The following is a 22,437-nucleotide window of genomic DNA, read 5'->3' as shown; positions in this document are numbered from 1 at the left end:
CCCCAATGGCCAACATCAGAGACCGGCTGTAGAGACAGGGGCTGGGAGTTTCAGTCTTTGGGCCGAGTATTAGAGAGAGAGAGAGAGCACATACAGTATTACTCCTCACGACGCTGCTCCACCACAAGATTCCTGGCCCCCAGGGTCACCCACCACCAAGATGAAAGAATCTCAATATCGAGCCTTCCAAAAAAAAACTAATCTAACCTAGTTTATGACAACAATCTACCTTTGAAACTCATTAAAAGGGCTTTCTAGTAGGGCCTGACGCACATTATCAGCACAGATTAATCAAGGGAGACTGGAGATGAACTCTCATTTTTTAAGAGGCAGTAACAGAGGGCTTTTTTGTCTTCAGATGAAAATCAATTAGTGGAGGTAAGGCCACGAGGAAAAACCAGCATCACTCATCGCCAGCCCAAGTGGCAGGGCCTGTGATTTGTCTTCCGAGCTTGGCTGCTTCAGGTGGGGGGTGGGGGGGGGGGGTTGGTTCTCCCGTCTCCCAGAGAATTAATTTCGTATCTATATTCCGGACCCCCTCTTCTTTCCTTGTTTTGGAGGACCACATACACAAATTACTTCTAATCGAGGTTGCTCCCTGATTGGAGGGCTGGAACAAAGGGGCTTGACGAGAACAGGGCAGCTTTTTTGTTATCTCAGCCCTGAACACAAATCCAGCTCTCTTTTACTGCTTTGTTCTCACTTTTTTTTGTTCTCACACTTCTTTATTGTGGTGGGGGGAAGGGAGGGGACTGGTGTGTGTGTTGTGGTGAATTGGCGATGGAATACTCACTTGCCGGACTCCTTGTCCAGAACCAGACACTGAACTGAGTGGCGAAGACAATAGATCCCTCCAAAGACAGCACACATCCTGAGAAAAATATACAAAAGAGACAAGTCCTTTAAGACAGTGGCCAGTCAGTGAATAAACATATAGGATATTCACTGCAATGCACTATAAAATACTCCAAAATGTGTATGACAAATAAATGTGACTTTTTTCCAAATCACCTCAAACGACTTAATGTGGTGACAATTACATATAAAAACTGTGGATGATCCTTGCTTTGGCAAAACTTTGCAAAAATCAAGTATACTTGGGTTGAATTACTTTGAAGTAAAACAGTGGCGAACACAGTGCAGACTGTGTGCTTTGGCCAGGTTCATGTGTGCTCCACCCACAGAGACGCAGCTGCATACAGACAGCACAGGTCTATGAGCCTGGCACTGGCTCTTTCAACACAGTGGGAATAACGGAGAGAGATGGCTGGGGTTTAAGGGAGCTCTGCCAGCTGTGACGGACTGGGGAGAGCAGGTCGAGAGAAAACAGAGGGAGGAATGGAGAGGAGGGACCAAGACACGCCTACCTCACAGACAACCATCACCGTTGCTCCTAAAAAGGTTTGTACCTGCCCCATAGATGAATTACCAGACATGGCATCTTAATAAAACATCAAGAGAATAAAACTCACAGGCAATCATCCAGGCCCATCGCATGGCCTCTACAGAACCCCATTCAGACGCCAGGGAACCCCTTTTGATGTCATTAACCCTAACTGACAGACGTTTAAGCTGATATTACTCTAATTAACTGGCCGCTGTCTGTCCCAATGATGCCATCCCCCGGCTGAAAAGGCGCCGCTGCAGCGCGGCCGGCCCTGACTCGCCCCCCCCCCCCCCCCCTTTGGCATCTGCGACATCACTCTGCATCGCTGCTAAATTAACAGTTGTGAAAATCTGGGACCCCTCTGAGCCCCCGGTCTTTATAGCCTCTAAATGGCATTTCAGTTCCTATCAAGGCGGGAATCAGGGGACGTGATTTTTTAATACGGTGGCAAAACAATAGGGGCCATTAATAGCCGAACTCCGTGACAGTGCGCTCGGCGATGATTTATGAGTTTGTGTATAATTTGATTACGCTATTAATTCCACTGATTACAGCTGTAGCTAGTGTGGAGAAGGTCACATCCAAAATAAATCTTCGACAACCCTCCTCTCCCCTCTCATACAAAACAACTGCCTCCAACTAGTTATTTCTGTAATTAAAAGGTAATGTAACAAGAGCAGAAATAAGCTCGAGGCTCTAGCGGCAGTATCTCAAGCAAGGCAGAAATAAATAGAACAGCCTTAAAAAAGGCTGGCAGTCCTCATTTTCTTGACAACTCAATCCCATACCTTAGATGATGGCAGAGAATGCATTTACAAGTTTACACTGGACGTGTCCACCTCTAGGTCTTGAATCGCTGCAGTGTTCGCTAGACTTCTCATCTCTCAGTCATGACATTGACGTCCGGGGGTGTTTCTCTCAACGTTCGACAAACCTGTAGGGCCAGCAAGTGCTGTGCATACCTCCTCCTCAGATGGAGAAATGCTCGAAAAATGATCCACTCGGTTCCTTTACAGTTCAGAGACAAATCTAAAGTGTATGACAGAGTAGGTGTATTGAGTAGCACTGCTTAGCAATACCGTGTGCTTCAAAGTTCACTTTGGGTCTCCTGTAGATGTTCCAGTGCTGAACTAAGCCCCCCGACTCAACCCTTAGAAGACCAGGTGGAAGAGAAGCTGCAGGTTCTGTAGATGCATGCATTCATCCACCACGGCCAAGCAGGAGAAAAGGGTGGGAGGTTTTAAAGGGTCCTGGGAGGATTTCAGATGGTTTTCAGAGGGTTTAACCGGCAGTCACGGACGTGGACAATAAATCCTCACCATGTCCAGGACACGCTAAACAAACAAAATTACAGTGCGTACACAGAGCACTTACCTGTCAAAATCATTGCTGGAAGATTCTGCTGTAATCTGGGGAGCTGGGAGGCAGAGTGGGGGGCTAATGGTTGGCCAATAATTAAAAGAAAACAAAGCACCATGGCGCCTGGCGAGGCCTTCTGCACAAAATTAAATCCTGTTGGATCCGAATAAATTAGATGTTTATTGCTCCATGAGTGGGAAAAAAAAGATGAGGAAATATGATCTGTGACTGAATGCTCAACAGACAATCATCTGCACTAATTAATGCATTTCCCCCATCCTCTCAATCTGTTTCATTCTGACTGCTGTCTGATTGGAGCGTGGCAACACGGCATGCAAATCAAAGCGTGTCACGGCCAAATTCTTTTTCAGGGTAAATGAATGGAGGTCTACCCCCCACCCCACCACCACCGCGGTCACACGCCATAGAACGGTGCGAGGGACAGAGGCAGAAGACGGACTACTGCAGTCAAAGCGCCAAAGGTTATTTAGAAATTAAAAAGAGTCTTCCCTGTCAAAACTTGAGGAATAATCCAGGCAAGGACACAAAAGCATTTCATCACTTTATTAGCAGTGCTGCTCGCTGATCTGTGAATAACCTGAGAGAGTGAGCATTATTGAGTTTGCACGGCCATCTATCCATCCATCACCTGCAAGGCAGGTATCACATTGATGGATGATCCCGCCTCCCTACCACCCCTCACTCACACCGCTCTCAAATACTTTTTCTCCCTATACCTCGTACTCCCTAGCTCCGCTTCTTGTGTTCATCACTTTCAGACTCCACCTTACCCATCAGACATTTTCTACTGCTTCTTCTTGTTCTCTCCAGCCACTTCTTCACCGTTCTAACGTTCCAAAAACACAAACATTGGAACCGTAGCTACCTAAAATGTTTGGGAGGAGACACTGAGAATAAAACTACCTCGCCTACAGACCAACAGAGTCAGGGTTTGAACTCAAGGTGAGGCGTGACGTTTTCATTCAAACAATATAAAACTAGGGAGGTTAAAGTAACAGCTCAATTCCAACTATTATCACCTGTAGAACAAAAATAAAAGACATGGCAATCCAGTATGCATGAACAACAGATATTCACTGCCACTAAGAGGGAGGGAGGGAGAGAGGGAGAGAGAGTTGTGCAGCGACAGACAGGTGTGATCATGTGTCGGCTCTTTACCTTGCTTATCTGAACGTCGGAGGAGTAGATTAGGGGGGAAGGAGTGGGAATCAAATATGCAAATGACTGAGCCTCGAGCAGAGGACCTTTATTAAAATTCTAAAAGTCAGGTGGAAGATGAATCCAACCTCCATCTCCTACATTGTTGGAGTTATGTCTCTACATGTACTCTGACAGGTAAAAGCCCGACGAGCAAGACATGGCTCCATTCCGTTGCTCTAACTATGTATTCATAATTGTCTATGAATTACTAGAACAATATAGGAAGAGAAAAAGTGTATTATAATAAAGCAACAATTCTGCTATAATTGCTTCAACCAAAACCAGTTTCTCAGGGAATAAATGCATTACACAGCTCAAGCACATATTGCCCTCATTTCCAACATGATTCATTTAAGGTTAAAACCTGGTCTGTGTTATTACACCTCTGTACCGTGAGGTGTGCAGCCAATCTCCATGATGGATTTAGTTGGATGCAAATTGATTGCGTCGCAGATAGATCGGCGGCATGGCACTGACTTTGACAGCACTGCAGCTGCAAAAGAACATTACCTTCCATCTCCAGGGTCAAGGCTGCTCTGTCGTATGTGCAGCTCCGCTCGGGATGTTGGCACCCATGCATTCAGCTCAACACACCTCCATGGTGTGGATATCTCCCATTCAGAGGATGGAAACACATGCAGGCAGGCAGGCAGAGTCATATGCATAACCCCGAGACAAGTGTTCAAGGCTAGGCTATATCCAGCTGCATCCACGGCCTTTGGGGAGCTGTTCTCCCATTGCCTGGCTGTGAGCCGCCATGGCCCCTGCAGCAGTATGAGCAGCAGCCGTGGGGGACACATCCTGAAGCTCACTCGGCTCTAAGTGCTACAGTTTCACAGGAGAGCTCCCTGAAGACCTGCAGTGCTAAAAGCTGCCATCCAGAGCCCAGCGGAGCAGAGAGCCTCGGAGTCAGAGCACAAACCCAGGTCTCATCCCCATATCACAAAGATCACCTCCCATCTCTAGTACCCTGTCAATATAGGTCTGGCACCCAATCCAAACACATAGCTGGAATTCAGTGACTTTATAGTCGTGTGTACATTTTGTTATGTACAGTAGGATAGATTCATCATCATGTACCAGTGGTGTGAGGTAAACCCAGACATGAGGAACCACTGACCTGCAGAAGCACTGAGGGATCTCCCCCAGGCCGTAGAGGGGGAACAGGAAGGGCGTGTTGCCGTAGCGCCCCAGACAGCGCAGGAAGTGCTGCGTGGCTCTCAGGCCTTCCACCGTGCACACCTCCGGGATCACCATGGCAATGGAGTGAAGGATGAAATGCTGCAGGTTGTCCGTCAGCTTCTTGGTCTGCAGGAAGTCCCAGAAGGAATGCTCCGAGAAGTCTGGAGAGGAGAGAAGGTAGGAGTGAGGGAGAGGCCTAAGATGGAGAGAGATCAAATCATCATCATAAGCAACAGGTTTAGAGTTACACAAGTGAAATGCTTACTTTACAGGCCCTTCTCACCAATGCAGAGAGAAAGGAAATATAAAAAAAAATTACACACTGAACAAAAATATAAAACGCAACATGTAAAGTCTTGGTCCCATGTTTCATGAGCTGAAATAAAAGATCCCAGTGATTGTCTATACACAAAAAAAACTTATTTCTCTCAAATTTTGGGCAAAAATGTGTTTAGGTCGCTGTTCGTGAGCACTTCTCCTTTGCCAAGATAATACATCCACCTGACAAGTGTGGCATATCAAGAAGCTGATTAAATGGCATGATCATTACACAGGTGCACCTTGTGCTGCGAACAATAAAAGGCTATTCTAAAATGTGCAGTTTTGTTACACAACGCCACAGATGTCTCAAGTTGAGGGAGCATGCAATTGGCATACTAACTACAGGAATGTCCACCAGAGCTGTTGACAGATAATTGAATGTTCATTTCTCTAGCACAAGCCACCTCCAATGTCATTTTAAAGAATTTGGCAGTACGTCCAACCGGCCATAGACCACGTGTAATCGCGGCAGCCCAGGACCTCCACATCCGGCTTTTTCACCTGCGGGATCATCTGAGACCAGCCACCCAGACAGCTGATGGGTTTGCACAACCAAAGAATTTCTGCACAAACTGTCAGAAAGTGTCCCAGGGAAGCTCATCTGCATGCTCGTTGTCCTCACCAGGGTCTTGACTTGACTGCAGTTCGGAGACGTAACCGACTTCAGTGGGTAAATGTTTACTTCCGATGGCCACTGGCACCATGGAGAAGTGTGCTCTTCACATATTAATCCCGGGTTCAACTGTACCGGGCAGATGGCAGACAGCATGTATGGCGTTATGTGGACGAGCGATTTGCTGATGTCAACGTTTTGAACAGAGTGCCCCATGGTGGCGATGGGGTTATGGTATGGGCAGGCATAAGCTACGGACAACGAACACAATTGCATTTTATCGATGGCAATTTGAATGCACAGAGATACCCTGACAAGATCCTGAGGCCCATTGTCGTGCCATTCATCTGCCGCCATCAACTCATGTTTCAGCATGATAATGCACAGCCCCACGTCGCAAGGATATCTACACAATTCTTGGAATCACCAGACATGTCACTCATTGAGCATGTTTAGGATTCTCTGGATTGGATCGACATGTACGACAGTGTGTTCCAGTTCCCACCAATATCCAGCAACTTAGCACAGCCATTGAAGAGGAGTGGGACAACATTCCACAATCAACAGCCTGATCAACTCTATGAGAAGATGTGTCACGCTACATGAGGCAAATGGTGGTCACACCTGATACTGACTGGTTTTCTGATTAATGCCCCTTATTTTTTATTTTAAGCATCTGTGACCAACATCTCCATATCTGTATTCCCAGTCATGTGGAATCCATAGATTAGGGCCTAATGAATTTCTTTAAATTGACCAATTTCCTCATATGAACTGTAACTCTGTAAAATCGTTGAAATTGTTGCATGTTGCGTTGATATTTTTGTTCAGTATAAAGTTAAAACACGTAATAATAAAAGTAATAAACACACAATGAGTAATGATAACTTGACTATATACACGGGGTACCAGTACAGAGTTGATTTGCAGGGGATACGAGGTAATTGAGGTAGATACTGTATGTACACATAACTAGGAATAAAGTGGCAGATAAACAGTAGCAGCAGCGTATGTGATGGGTAAAAAAAGGGTGCAAAAAGGGTGAATGCAGATAGTTATATAGCTAACCAAATAGCTACCCGGACTAACTATTTAGCAGTCTTATGGCTTGGGGGTAGAAGCTGATCGGGGTCCTGATGGTTCCAGACTTCGTGCATCGGCACTGCTTGCTATGCGGTTGGAGAGAGAACAGTCTATGAATTGGGTTGCTGGAGTCCGACAATTTCTAAGGCCTTCCTCTGACACCACGTGGTATAGAGGTGCTGAATTGCAGGGAGCTTGGCCTCAGTGATGTACTGGGTCATATGCACTACCCTCTGTAGTTTTTGCAATCAGATGACAAGCAGTTGCCATACCAAGCAGTGATGCAGCCTGTCAAGATGCTCTCAATGGTGCAGCTGTAGAAGTTTTTGAGGATCTGAAGACCCATGCGAAATCTTTTCAGCCTCCTGGAGAAGAGGCGTTGTTGTGCCCTCTTAACGACTTTGTTGGTGTGTGGACCATGATAGATCCTTAGTGATGTGGACACCGAGGAACTTGAACCTCTCGACCCGCTCCACTACAGCCCCGAGGTGAATGCGCATGCTAAGCCCTCAGTTTCCTGTAGTCCACGATCCGCTCCTTTGTCTTGCTGATGTTGAGGCAGAGGTTGTTGTCCTGGCATCACAATGCCAGGTCTCATCATCATCGGTGGTCAGGCCTACCACCATTGTGTCACCGGTAAACTTAATAATGTTGTTGGAGTCATGCGCAGCCTCTCAGTCATGGGTAAACAGGGATTACAGGAGGGGACTAACCACACACCCCGGAGGATCCCCCGTGTGGAGGGTCAGCGTGGCGGATGTGGTTGTCTACCCTCACGATCTGGGGGAGCCCGTCAGGAAGTCCAGGATCCAGTTGCAGAGGGAGGCGTTCAGTCCCAGGGAACTTACCTTAGCTTTAGTCAATGAACAACATTCTCATATAGGTGTTCCTCTTGTCCAGGTGGGAAAGGACAGTTTGGAGTGAAAGAGAGATGGCGTCATCTGTTGGGGTAGTATGCAAATTGGAGTGGGTCCTTGGTGTCTGGGATGATGGTGTTGAGACCAGCCTTTCAAAGCATTTCATGGCTACAGATGTGAGTGCCAAGGTGGCGATAGTCATTTAGACAGGTTACCTTGGCGTCCTTAGGCACAGGGACTATGGTAGTCTGCTTGAAACATGTTGGTATTACTGACTGGGTCAGGGAGAGGTTGAAAATGTCAGTGAAGACAGTTGCCAGCTGGTCAGCTCATGCTCAGAGAACGCATCCTGGTAATCCGTCTGGCCCTGTGGCCTTGTGAATGTTAATCTGTTTAAAGATCTTACTCACATCGGCTACGGAGAGCATGATCACACAGTTGTCCGGAACAGCTGGTGCTCTCATGCATGGTTCATTGTTTCTTGCCTAGAAGCGAGCATGGAAGGCATTTAGCTCTCCTGGTAGGCTTGCGTCTCTGGGCAACTTGTGGCTGGATTTCCCTTTGTAATCAGTGATAGTTTGCAAGCCCTGCCACATCCAATGAGCGTCAGAGCCAGTGTAGTAGGATTCGATCCTAGTTCTGTATTGATGCATTGCCTGTTTGATGGTTCGTTGGAGGACGTAACAGGATATCTTATGAACTCCGGATTAGTGTCCTGCTCCTTGTAAGCGGCAGCTCTACCCTTTAGCTCAGTTCGGATGTTGCCTGTAATCCATGGCTTCTGGTTGGGATATGTACATACGGTCACCGTGGGGATGACATCGTCGATGCACTTATTAATGAAGTCGACGACTGATGTGGTAAACTACTCAATGCCATCGGATGAATCCTGTAACATATTCCAGTCTGTGCTAGTGAAACAGTCCTGTAGCTGAGCATCAGATTCATCGGACCACTTCCGTATTGAGCGCGTCACTGGTACTTTCCTGTTTGAATTTTTGCTTGTAAGCAGGAATCAGGAGGATAGCATTATGGTCAGATTTGTCAAATGGAGGGCGAGAGAGAGCTTTATATGCGTTTCTATGCGTGGAGTAAAGGCAATCTAGTTTTTTTTCGCCTCAGGTGACATGTTGGTAGAAATTAAGTATGACGGATTTAAAACTTTTTTGGTAAATAATATCGCCTACAGCTTATCATGAGATATTCAGAACCTCAAAACATCCTCCAAAGAGAGACACACCTCTCCCCTTGAGCTTACCCGATGATGCCGTTCTGTCCTGCAGATGAAATGAAAAATCTGCTAGATGCATATTATCCATGTCCTTGCTCTGTCACCACTCCGAGAAACATTGGATATTAAGGTTCTTCAGGTCACGTTGATATGATAATCTCGAACGGCGCTCGTCCAGTTTGTTCTCCAGTGATTGTACGTTCGCCAATAGAACAGAGGGTAGAGGCGGTTTATGTACTCGCCGACTTAGTTTCGTCAGGGTGCCCGCACGTCAGCCTCTCTTACACTGCCTTTTTAGAGTCTCGATGATTGTGGCCTGGTCCGGGGTAAGCAGTAAGTCCTGCGCCTCTGACTCTTTGAAGTAGAAATCTTCATCCAAATCGAAGTTAGTGACTGGTGTTCTGATGTCCAGAAGCTTTTTCCGGTCATAGGAAACAATAGCGGAAACATTATGTACAAAAAAAAAGTTCAGATCAACACAAACACCCCCACAAAGTAGCAAAATTGGACCAGAGCCTGTAAAACGGCTGCTATCCATTGTAGCGCCATTCTGAGAAAGTAGAGGACTGAGGGATAGAGGACTGAGATAGGGAGAGAGAGCACTGAAAAGAGAGTACCAGGGGTAAAGGACTGGGATAGGGAGAGAGAACATTGGGGGTAGAAGACGGAGAAATATCACCAGGGGTGGGGGGGGGGGCGGGTTCCTACCCTGGTACTCCTCTGGGTGCTGCTCAAAGTCCAGGCAAAAGGTGAGGAACTTCATCAGCATCCTTTTCTCCACCACAGTCAGCTGCTTGCTGCCAAAAACATCAGCCCTGGAGCAGGGCACCTGGAGACAGCCAGGGAGGGAGGGAGAGAGAAAGAGAGGGAGAGAGAAAGGGCGAGAGAAAGTAATTGTGAGGTTGTGTGAGGGAGGTGTAAAAATAAAAAAGGCAGGGGGGAGGGGAGAAGTGAGAGTGTGTGGGGTCAAACATGGGACAGCTATCTTGAGCAGAGTGATTGAAGTACTCAAATTAAAAACCGATGGTCATAACCACCACTCAGTAAATCAAACGTAAACACATTGAAGATAATATAAAATTTTCATTCAGCAGAGATTAAAAAGCTGTTTGTGCCACAGCATTAATCTGACATTAATCGGAAAGTCACTTAAATCTGACAGATCTTACATCACAGTTCTGCATCTGTGTGTGTGTGTGTGTGTGTGTGTGTGTATGTGTTCTCTACCTGTTCCACCTTCCCGTTACGGTAAGTAAGGATGCGGGTGACGTTTTTAAACTCTGCGTATCTGCTGACGTTGGACTTGATGAGGAGGTCCACCAGTGAGCCACGAGAGAACATGAGCTGGGGACGGTCACAATTTAACGAATAAGCAACAGAATGCATTTAGCTGCATCATTTAACCTGTTTGGGATAGGGGGCAGTATTGAGAATTTTTGAAAAAATATGTTCCCATTTTTAACTGCCTCCTACACCAACTCAGAAGCTAGAATATGCATATTATTGTTCAGGTTTGGATAGAAAACACTCTGAATTTTCTAAAACTGTTTGAATGGTGTCTGTGAGTATAACAGAACTCCTATGGCAGGCAAAAACCTGACAAGGTTTCAAGCAGGAAGTACCCTGTCTGACAAGGAGTCGTGCGTCTTGCATCTTTTTATTGAAAAGTAAGGATCTTAGCTGTAACGTGACAATTCCCAGGGCTCCAATAGGCTCTCAGAACCCGCGAAAAACCTGAAGGTTTACGAGGGAGCCTCAGGCTGAAACACATTATCACCTTTTGTAAGTGGCTGCTCAGAGGACCTTTGAATGAGGCGCGTGCACGATTCGCTCCTGAGGAGAAATTTTATTCGGCTGTTTAGGCTCAATGCATATTCCCGGTCGGAATATTATCACTTATCTACGAGATAAATGGCATAAAAATTGGTTTTAAACAGCGGTTGACATGCTTCGAAGTACGGTAATGGAATATTTAGACATTTTTGTCACGCCAATGCGCCATGCGCGACACCGCGATGAAGCATTCTGATAGTGTCTAGAACTCACGAACAAAACGTCGCTGTTTGGATATAACGATGGATTATTTGGGACCAAACCAACATTTGTTATTGAAGTAGAAGTCCTGGCAGTGTATTCTGACGAAGAACAAGCAAGGTAAGAACATTTTTCTTATAGGAAATGTGATTTTGGTGGAGGCTGACCTGGGTGGGTATCTAAATAGCTAGCCCTGTGATGCCGGGCTATGTACTTAGATTATTGCAAAATGTGCTTCATCCGAAAAGCTATTTTAAAATCGGACATATCGAGTGCATAGAGGAGTAATGTATCTATAATTCTTAAAATAATTGTTATGCTTTTTGTGAACGTTTATCGTGAGTAATTTAGCAAACTGTTAGTAAATTCCCCAGAAGTTTGCGGGGGTTATGCTTTTTCTGAACGTCACATGCTAATGTAAAAAGCTGTTTTTTGATATAAATATGAACTTGATTGAACAGACATGCATGTATTGTATAACACAATGTCCTAGGTGTGTCATCTGATGAAGATCATAAAAGGTTAGTGCTGCATTTAGCTGTGGTTTGGTTTTATGTGACATGATATGCTAGCTTGAAAAATGGGTGTCTGATTATTTCTGGCTGGGCACTCTGCTGACATAATCTAATGTTTTGCTTTCGTTGTAAAGCCTTTTTGAAATCGGACAGTGGGGTTAGATTAACGAGATTCTTGTCTTTAAATAGCTGTAAAATAGTCATATGTTTGAGAAATTGAAGTAATAGTATTTCTAACGATTCAAAAATCGCGCCACTGGATTTCAGTGGCTGTTACGTAGGTGGGACGAGTTCGTCCCACATGCGCCAGAGAGGTTAAAATGGTCTAGCCTTAAAGTCAATTAAACATTAGCTTACAGGGGGAAAAAATGCACTTACACAGAACAATGTGTTAATTTGCAGCATTGCCCCTCAATGTTTTAACACCTCAATATACTGTACCAACCTTAGACACAAGGTCAATGTTGAACCTCCGTCCCTCCTTAACAATCTTGGTATAGGTGATCTTTTTCTTGGGCTCTGGTTGGCTCTCAGCTGGAGAGGGGCTGGCCTGCTGCTCCTCCGCCTGGGTCTCCTCTGCCTGGCTGGGCACCTCTCCCTCCTGCCCCTCCTGTTGTGTGTGCTCTGCCCCAGCATCAGGTCCAGAGGCTGGAGACGCCTCATCACTGGCCACCACTGGCTCTTCCTCCTCCACAGAACTGCTCTCGAGCAGACACCTCTCTACCTCCCCCTCTGAGTCTGGTGTTTGAGGGACGGACCAGGCTGCAGCCGCAGCCTCAGCCTCATTCACCTCCTCCTCAGGCTCCTCACTGCCAACAACACAAAGCAGGTTAGGAGGACATTAAACAGGTTTGTAGGTGTGGAAACAAAACTAGAAATGGCCATTGGCAGTGCCGTGTAAGCTAATTCCTGTAGGAAGAGTTTTCTGTGGTCCTTTATTCTGAATGAAGCCCTCGTCAAGGAGACTGTTTGAAAATGAGAATAATGGAGAGGTGGGGCAGAGGTTTGTCCCCTGTGTGTGTGTGTGTGTGTGTGTGTGTGTGTGGGGACCTGCTGTCTTCAGTGGTACCTGGCGTAGCAGAATACTTCCAGGTTGGAGATGGACGTGTCCATCGAGCTGAGCGCCAGGGCCTCCTCTCCCTCCTCCAGCTTCTCCTTCCAGTCCTCTTGTACAGCCTCCTCACTCTGGCCAGCCTGCTGACACAGGACACAGGAGACAGGCTACAGAAAACGTGTGACATCCAAATGGGAACACAATATATTGCACGCGCCCACAAACGCGCACAGCCTGTAGGACAACGTGAAGCCATTACCCAGGCCTCTCACAAGAACCCTCAGGACGATCGCAGTTAACACATTATTTTCTAAAAAAGGTCAAAGCAGGCGCACCATTTAATATTCACACCTCCAGTTAGTCACATTGGTTGAATCAGTTAATGTCATGCTTTGTGATGATGTGCTACATTTATAAAAGATAATAGCAAACACAGCTAAACTCACTTTGTACTCCTCAATCCAGGACAGCAGTCCATTGAATGTGAAACTGGCCCAGTTTCCAGCATAGTAGTTTCTCCTGTAGGATTGAGCATACAGTGCAAGTAAGAATTGGGGTCATTTCTTGGTTCATGCCTCATACACAATCATGCACCAGTAACTTTCAAATGAATCAATTTGACAAAATATTCACCCCAGAATGTACTTTTAAAATAGGCTATTTGGAATTTGTATCTAAAATAATCACACAGAATGAACGCCTAACCAGAGCACCATCTCACCACAGTGCAATTCAACATACCATTACCCACCCACCCACCCACCCACCTCACCCCCCCTCAGACTCACCTGTCAACATGCAAGACCCTCTGTCCAACACGGGAGCATGCCGCTGCAATAACAGACTCAGACAGGCCTGAAAATGAACATAGACAGGAGACACATTGTCAAGCCCAAGACGAAGCCATTCAACCCATTATTTCCACGTGGCTTTTGTCTGAATGGAATAGTTTCAATTTAATTTAAGAATCCCCCCCCCCCAACCTGAACCAATTGGCAAGCAATTCACTGCATTGGCAGTGCCTGCTGAGTCGGGAAGTGATGAGTATTTCTTTTAGTGTATTGCTTATTCTATTGTCAAATGGGAAAGAAATGTCTAGAATGAGACTCTTAGGGCATTTGAAGGCCTAGTGGAGTAGGCAGTTGAACAAGGTTCATGAACAATAGGCATCAAATAAAATGAAGAGATCCATTTCAATAGCACTACATTTTCCACGGCACAAATGGCTCCTGCCCCGAGGGGAAAGAAAGCGTTATCCTCTGACGTGAAGAGCACATCAAGGAAAAATCCACCTGGTATTCATTTAGCCAAGAGAAAGATCCTAATTCATTCCGGAGGTTTCCGTTTTCCTGGAGAAGACAAAAGGTAAAATGGCCAGGCAGAGGAGTCACACCACAGAGATAGGGGTTAGGGTAAGCGAGATTGAGAGGCAGTGCCACAGATAGAGCCCAGAAAACAACTCCATTAAGCCACCAAGGCATCCTGGTCTCTCCATCGCTCTTCTTTCTCATCTGGCCTTGCACTGTCCCATCTCGCACACACAATGGGAAAGTGATTTATTCTCATGTACATGCCGCCACTTCCAAACCTCTCCCTGTGTCATTTAACAGAGAGCATCTCTCAGTCACAACGGAAAGCCAGAGGCTTACACCGTTTCACCTTGGCACTGTACGCTCTCATTCCACATATGCTACTCTTGTCCATTTGTGTCCTCACCATTTCAACATTAGGCATATAGGCTACCAAAGATTTACACAGCTGTAAGCATCACCAAGGACTATGCAAGAACATGAAGTATAAGTATCCAGTTTCCACTCGTATCAATGTTGGGACAGCACAAAGAAAGATTTAAGTGGACACTTAAGTATAAAATACACTCCCTCAATGAACTGCACCGCGTAAAAAAAACGACATAGTTGTATCTCTAACCACCAGGCCATTCTTGAGATGTTTTTAAAAACTGTAAATAACCTCCGATGTCATCTTTTAATGCCATTTATCGGGGTCCGGTATTGATTTTTCCACATCATGTTTGCTAAAGACAAACATTACCTGCCATAAAGCACTGATGCCACACAGACAGGCCTCACGATAAATAATAGATCGGGGCCGGCAGGACTTTGATGACCGAGCAAAGCCAAAATGCTTTCAGCAGGAATTGTATGAAATCATAAATCACTCTTCATTTCAGAGAACATTCCAAAATGGATTCTCTCTCCACCTTGAAAGTCATTTGACGTGTTATTTATAGTCTGGCTGAGAGCGCTTGGGAAGGCAACAGAAACTAGCAAGCCTTCAGCAGACAGAGCAGGATGGGAAGGCACTTCAGTCAACACCACCCCGTCACATCCTCTTCTCTGTCACTCGTATACGCACACACACGCACGCACGCGCACTGTTAAAATGGGATTCAAATGAAATCCAGCCATTCTATTCAGTCCAACTGTGAAGTCTTCGTAGTTGATAGACTTTCTTAACCTGTGCGGTAGGCCCATCTTGTTTTAACATCCAGCTTACAATACAAGAAGATGATGACCCAGTGACTTGAATCGCCGTTGTGTTTTGTGTTTGGGACGTTCCGTGTAATTTCTGCAAACCATGACACTCACCGTCTCAGATTGCTCTGAAAATAAGATAAGCATTCCGGGAAACATTATTTTGCTGAAATATCATTTGATCTCTGACAAATTAAGCTAATTGATTGCATCCCAAATTGGCCATTTTAAATTTATAGGATTCATATTATATTAAATCATTTTTGTACCTAAAATCTGATTTGGACTAAACTCTTTTCTAACAATGAGTAAGACATGCGGAATCCAAAGAAGTGGTCAGAAGCTACCCACGGTTCCCCCTCCACACCAATCCCACCCCAACGACCAGTACATAGTTTCAGTTTTCTATGTCTGACAAGTAGTATGGCGCTGCGGCTCGGGAGTATCGTTTCTTCATCCTGTGCTATATATTCTCAGTGAATCATTTTTTTATAGATTTTTCCCCCCCTGTTCAGATAAATGAGTCATAGAAGATGTTGGGTTTATGTCCCATCCTATCATCCTGATATAACCAGGTTCTGACCACAAGATGGTGCTGTTCCTGCTATTAGGTGATTCTTTGTTTAAGAAGCCCCCCCCCACCCCACAGTGGCAGTATAGGTGCAATGCTGAAAGGGAGGCACCATGAGACCCAACATGTTGCTGGCAGCAGTGCGATAAGGGACAGAGGGAGAAAAATCACAGCACTGATTACAGAAATTATTGCAGTTGATATGCAGCCATCGTCAATTGTAGAGGATGTCGGCTTCAATACCCTAATGGCATATCTGGAACCAAAAGACGCCATGTGGAAAAACCGTGATGGCCCTGATGGAGAAATTGTACAATGATTGCTCTGCAAGTACAAAGCACGAGCGCTCAAACACCATACGTGACGTTAACAACAGATTGTAGACGTCTGAACACACTGTGGTACATCACTGCAACGAGCCATCACATTGATGAGAAGTGGGACATGAAGTCCCATGTACTGACAACTGAAAACATGAAGGAGAGGAACACAACAGAGAACCTAAAACTGCATTAATACCATCGTTGTTGAGTGGATGGGGAAACAGCAATAAAGTGAGCGCTGTCTGGTAAGTAGCCATGACTGCTGTAGATTGAACTACACTGACCCCTAGTGGTCGTACGCAGCACCATATCTGAATTGTGAATTCACATAATTTTTTTTGTCACACCCCTAGTTTCAAATGCTAACTTTTTAGCATTTGTGGCACAAATCCAATGCAATCCAATGCTAGATGTGAAATGAGGTGACGTTTTTTTGGTATTTTATTTCCATTTTGTGACACAAATGCTAAAAAGTTAGCATTTGAAACAGTGCCCAACAAAACCAAAGCATGCATTGCTGTCATAACTCAAACGGGAAACCAATATGTTATTTTGTATTTTGGGTGAACTATCCCTTTAACATCGAGAATTCTTCAAACTCTTACCATCTAGTGGTCAGAACCTGGTACTATCAGGATGTAATGTCTATGAACAGGGGAAAAAAACGTCACAAAATTCACGGAGAAAACATTACGTAGGATAAACAATACTTTGAGCCGCAGCTCTATACTACTTGTCAGACATAAAGAACTGATACTACATACTCGTTGTTGGAGTGGGATTGTGGTAGGGGGTCCATGGTCAAAAGACAGCCCTTTCTTTGGATTCCTCATGTCATACTCATTGTTAGAAAAAAGTTTGGTACAAATCGGATGTTAGGTATTATAATTATTTAATATTTTATGAATCCTATTAAAAAATATATTTTTTAAGCCAATTTCTGTGCATTCAATTAGTTTAATTTCTCAGAGATCAAATTATATTTAAACAAAATAATGCTGCAGGAATGCTAATCTTATCTGTTTCTAACAACAAATGATTTCAGAACAATCTGAGATTGTGGGTGTCAAAAGTCGACTCGCTTGTTATTTTACCAGACAATTTGTTGTCGTTTTTAACCTGACGACAGAGCAAGAAGTCTAAGCGCAAGTCAGAGATGTGTCAACTAGTAAAGCTGGTGATTGTTGGCTCTGTTCCATAATCACATGTCCTGCTAATGGAGGCCCTTCATGGCAGTGACTGGAGGTCCTACCAAGATGGATAGTTACATTAACACAACAGCAGGGAACGGCTCAGCAAGATGCCGCCTCCGTTTGCTTTATTGTCTCTCTATTAAGACTCTGCACAAGACCAGTTCCACTATGAGAACGAGAATAATTGTGAATCTCTGTCACTGCTGTCCCGGGAACACAATCGATTTGCCATGATACCATTCCACTTAGGCTAGCTAGTAGAACGTCCTTGTAGGTTTTACCTGTGCTGACTTGCTACCTCCCATCCAGCTGACTTGGCTGTAGTCGAACATTTCAAAATAAAAGGTCCCGTGTGGCTCAGTCGGTAGAGAATGGCGCTTGCAACGCCAGGCTTGTGGGTTCGATTCCCACAGAGGACTAGTGCAACAAAAAAAAATCTGAAAACGTTTGCACTCACTACTGCGGATACACTCACTAGTCTGGATAAGAGAGTATGTCAAGCAAATAAAATGTCAAACGTAGGCTATTTAAGGGATATGAATCTAACGACTGTGCAAAAGATCTGCAATGGCCCAGGGGTGCTATGCTCATGAAAATTATTTCAAGGTTAAATTATTTAAATTACAAAAACAAATGGACAAAATATTTGTAAAACAGAGAATTAGGCCTACAATTGGCTAAACTCGCAGATGTCCAAAAGAGAACTATCCACGTAGACCAGAGGTCCCCTGTGTCACCCCCTGGTGAGCGTCAGATGTGTGTGAACAGGGGACTGACGGGGTGCAACCAACAGGAACACCCTGCCTCACACAGGTGAAGGGCCAGCAGATGGAAAACAGGTGTCATTAGGGGGCCACTATATTCATAAACAACTGTTCCTTGTCCACAGCCACCTATTGCACACAGACCCAACACAAAGACATAGGCTGGGGAACCTGGGAAAAAAATGCTTGTCTGACCAACCTTGACACAGAACACTGCCTGCACAGAAATAGACTGGGTCATCAGTGCAGTGTTGTCACCCACAGTATGGGGACCAGCTGGCTTCAAGTTCTGCACCAGCAAAACCAGAAGTGGGCCAGAGACATTCAATTTGCACACCATCAATCATAGTGCTGAATTATAGCAATAGGCATCTGAGCTGTCATTTTTAATATTTATTTTCCTCCTCCATTGCATAGCGAATCCCAGCACTGGTGAGCTCCTACAGTGGATCCCCTGCTGGCATCAGTTCTGTGCTTTGTACCAGGCCTGTGCATGGACTGATTTCTGAACATAATGAATCAGAGCACCTGTATCCTTTCCTGTGCTATTACTGGGGCTAGATTCTTATTGGTAAGCCCAGGTCATCATTCTGAATGAAGACAAACCATTGCATTGTCTTGCCAGAACATTGAATGAAACCAGTGCTGGGGATTCATCAAAGAGTAGGCCAACTAGCCTATAGTGAATTACAGTGGAGGCTGCTGAGGAGAGGACGGCTCATAATAAAGGCTGGAATGGAGTGGTATCAAGTCAACCACATGGAAACCATGTATTTGATGTGTTTGACTCCATTCCAGCCATTATTATGAGCCGTCCTCCCCTCAGCAGCCTCCACTGGTGAATTAAAATGTAGCCTAAGATCAACCCAGTGATGTGAACGGAGTTCATATCATTACTGACACCGTTTGGGAGTAATTGATTACATGTAATCGGTGACATATAATCTGATTACAAAAAAAAAAACTAATCAGTTACGTAACCAGCAAAAATATTGTAATCAGATTACAGAAACTTCTGAAAAACTAGATGATTACTTTTCGGATTACTTTTCATTTTAGAAAGGATGTTTGGAAAAAAAAATACACTATGACACATTTCTGTTTACTCAATGACATTCAATTCAGCATTAAAAAAAAGCTGCAAGTTTGTTCCTCCTTAGTGAGTCTGTCCACAAATCAGAGACCACGATGACAACAAATGCGTTTGTTAGATAATTTTTGTGTTCTTTTAATGTCCTTTAAGGGCATCTGCATACCAAGTTATGTTGGCTCCTAACAGAACTCCGCTAGGTGAAGTGAAAGTCTGTGCCTTGCATACTCCCTTAAAAGACCTGCGCTTGAAAAACAAGAAAAAAGCAGCAATAGTGTCCCTCTTGAGATGCCGTAGCAAGTATACATTTCTTAAAAATAGTACAAATTAATCTTAGATAACTATGACTTTTGGGGTAGTATTTCTCAAGTGAAAAAATTCGCATGAAAATGAGTCTCTCATTGAATGACAACAAACACTTAATTGAAGAATCCATACTGTTGACCAAGGGGTAAAGACCTCAGCTACCGAACTTTGGCTTGCCTCAAGACATTTTTTGTGTGTGCATTATCAGACGAAAAAACATATGATGGGAAGCATGCAGACATCTTAAAGAGAAAATCATTAAAAAGTAACAAAGTAATCAGATTACGTTACTGAGTTTGGTTCATCAAAAAGTTACATTACTGATTACAATTTTGAACAGATAACTGGTAACTGTAGGCCTAACGGATTACATTTAGAAAGTAAAATACCCAACCCTGAAACAGTCATGGGTGTGTTAGGGATTTGAGAAATAAGCAATTAGACGTTTTAGTTACAAAATAATGATGTAGAATTACAATTAGCTAGGTGCAGGATGTGTAAGATGGCATCACATTAGACTCATCTGTGACTGAACATTTGTTCAAGCGATTTCTATTCTGAAGAACCTGATAATGACATTTTACATTTCTTATCCTGTATTGTCTAGTTAGCATTTATAACAGGTAGATAGGAAAATATACTGTATGTGGTGGTTGGACACAGACAGTTGTACATTTCATTGGCTAAATATAGGTTTAGCGTTCGCTACCCAACAGTAGCCCAGGCTAGTCACAATGACAGTGCATGCTTCTCTCAACTGGGAGCAGTAAGTTAGAGAGATGCCTTTTCTAATGCCTAGCTGTTTGGCTGTATTTACCTTGTGTACCATGTGCAAACGTTGGTTGTTTGGGTTAAAGTTAGTTAGCTAGCTCTTCATATCAAACAGGGACACGATAGCAAGAATTCAGATAGCTGATAGCTAACATTCACACAGATGTTGCCATCAAGGAAGCTGATGACGTTGTCAAAGTTAGCAAACCTTAGCTACTGTAGCTATCGATGTTGAAATGGTGAGCTTATAACATACACACACACACACACACACACACACAAATATTTTTTACTCGTTCAGAAAATGACACGAATTGCTAAGTCATTAGCTATAGCTAGCTATCCGTTTTATATTCAAATGGTACAGGTATACATGTTAGATATTCCGTGCTCCTAATTAGCAAGATAACTCGCTAGCTGCTAACGTCAACAACAAGCTGCTAGCGTTAGCAACCAATGCTATCAGCCATTTCACAGTTTTGGATGAAACCTTTAGACAATATTCTTGCACCCTCCCCAATTTCAGAGGCACAGTTATCAAGAAACAGGTTGAAAGTACACAGACTGGCAAACCAAGAATAGTGTATTACCTGTCCCGAGTATGATAACATCAAATTCGGATGGTAGGTTGTCTGCAGCCATGTTGAGCACTCTATCATGTGACAGATTAGCTGTGACGTTACATGTACGTACACACACACTGATTAAATAAAAAAGTATCCCATGTATTTTCTCTTAAATAATAAACATGAGTAATATCATATTAGTAAAGATGTAACTATAAGTAAACTAAAATAGAAACACCATACCTTCAACATCCAATATTCCATAATATAGTAGGCAATGGGAGATTTAGGTGATAACATAAATAACAACAAGATACACTGCATCAGCACTGATGAACTCCTCCAGTGGACCTAACAGCTTTCCATCAATCCCTAATATCTCAGGCATTCATATAGGGTCCATGTTTCTCAGGGGACCCTAATTGGTGGGGAACATGTACAACATATAAAAGCACCCCAGACCCACCTGCCCAGATTAGAGCTTGAGGGAGTTCGATTAAGCTGAGCTGCGGTGCAGCGGTCTATGGACCAGCCCGTGACATGAACGGGCAAAAGCGGTAAGGGAGGAGCGCCCTTCTCAAATCGAACAGTAATCTATACCGCTCGGTCATGTTGTCAACAATCGTTCAGAAACGTACAACATATTTTTTCCATACAATATACAGTATGTTGAAATTCTCTAACTAGTTTTCATTGGGAAGGCAGATTAAACATTTATCATCAAAAAGCAATACATTTTGCATGTGAAAACACAGAATCCTATTAATTACTCCACATGCTTAATCTATGTCACTTTTGTTTTGAGCTGACTTTGCCATCAGCCACGAACGTGGCACCTGCAATCACTTTTCACCCGGTGCAAACTCCTCCCACCGGGGAAACCCGGGCCAGATAATCGCATCCCCTCCTATTGTCCCTGAAGGTGGTTTGTGTGTTTTGTGCTGTGTTGTTACTCTGCAAGTCTACTTCTGAGCCAGGGTAACCATTTTGTGACTATGCTGTTTTGAATAAATGTTTTTGGTGTGGTTGGAGTTTTCTGATAAGGTAGGCTATTTGTATCATTGCTGATCGACACAATCGACACTGGCCGACACAATCCAAATGTTTATTGCTTTGTAAGTTAGGGCTGTGACACTGCAATAAGGTCATTTTGTTTATCAGTTGGTTTCATGTGTTTGGAGACACCTTTGTGGTCTAAGCCGTCTTAAGGTGATTGTCTTTTGAATGAAGTTGTATTTCTATTCACTGTTTCTTTTTAAATGCAGTGGATAACTGTTTTCTCTTTTTTCTTTCATCCTGAAATTATTTGTCACCGCTTTTGATCAGTTGTAAATCAACCAGGAAAGTCTGTGAACACATTTTCACACTTTAGTCGCAAGTCAGTTTTATTGTAGGAGTAAGCTATAAGAACCCCATTGTGTATCTTCTTTACTGCTATCCTGTTTTTTAACAAGCAAACCTGAACTATACTTGTTTTTCATGTATATATATATTACGATTT

At 44.1% G+C, this 22,437-nt stretch overlaps 1 protein-coding gene across 2 annotated transcripts in view; it reads right to left on the bottom strand.

The window, feature by feature from the left end:
* Nucleotides 1–21,042, bottom strand: part of chm (CHM Rab escort protein) — a 35,434-nt gene extending 14,392 nt beyond the window's left edge. Inside the window, exons 1-9 of one of the 2 annotated variants that reach the window (XM_029701560.1) lie at nt 20,961–21,042; nt 13,646–13,712; nt 13,304–13,376; nt 12,873–13,000; nt 12,249–12,612; nt 10,482–10,598; nt 9,963–10,083; nt 5,088–5,310; nt 794–871 (exon numbers count right to left, since the gene is read on the bottom strand). In XM_029701560.1, the coding sequence (XP_029557420.1) occupies nt 794–871; nt 5,088–5,310; nt 9,963–10,083; nt 10,482–10,598; nt 12,249–12,612; nt 12,873–13,000; nt 13,304–13,376; nt 13,646–13,712; nt 20,961–21,012 (1,223 nt within the window). In that variant the 5' untranslated portion in view covers nt 21,013–21,042. The remainder of the gene's footprint in view (nt 1–793; nt 872–5,087; nt 5,311–9,962; nt 10,084–10,481; nt 10,599–12,248; nt 12,613–12,872; nt 13,001–13,303; nt 13,377–13,645; nt 13,713–20,960) is intronic. The other variant, XM_029701561.1, reaches the window with a different exon arrangement.
* Nucleotides 21,043–22,437: the final 1,395 nt, after the last annotated feature.

The sequence above is a fragment of the Salmo trutta genome, chromosome 19, assembly GCF_901001165.1.
Source record: "Salmo trutta chromosome 19, fSalTru1.1, whole genome shotgun sequence".
Lineage (NCBI taxonomy): Eukaryota > Metazoa > Chordata > Actinopteri > Salmoniformes > Salmonidae > Salmo > Salmo trutta.
The sequence above is the reverse complement of the archived record's forward strand: the minus strand, read 5'-3'. Positions and strand labels throughout refer to the sequence as shown.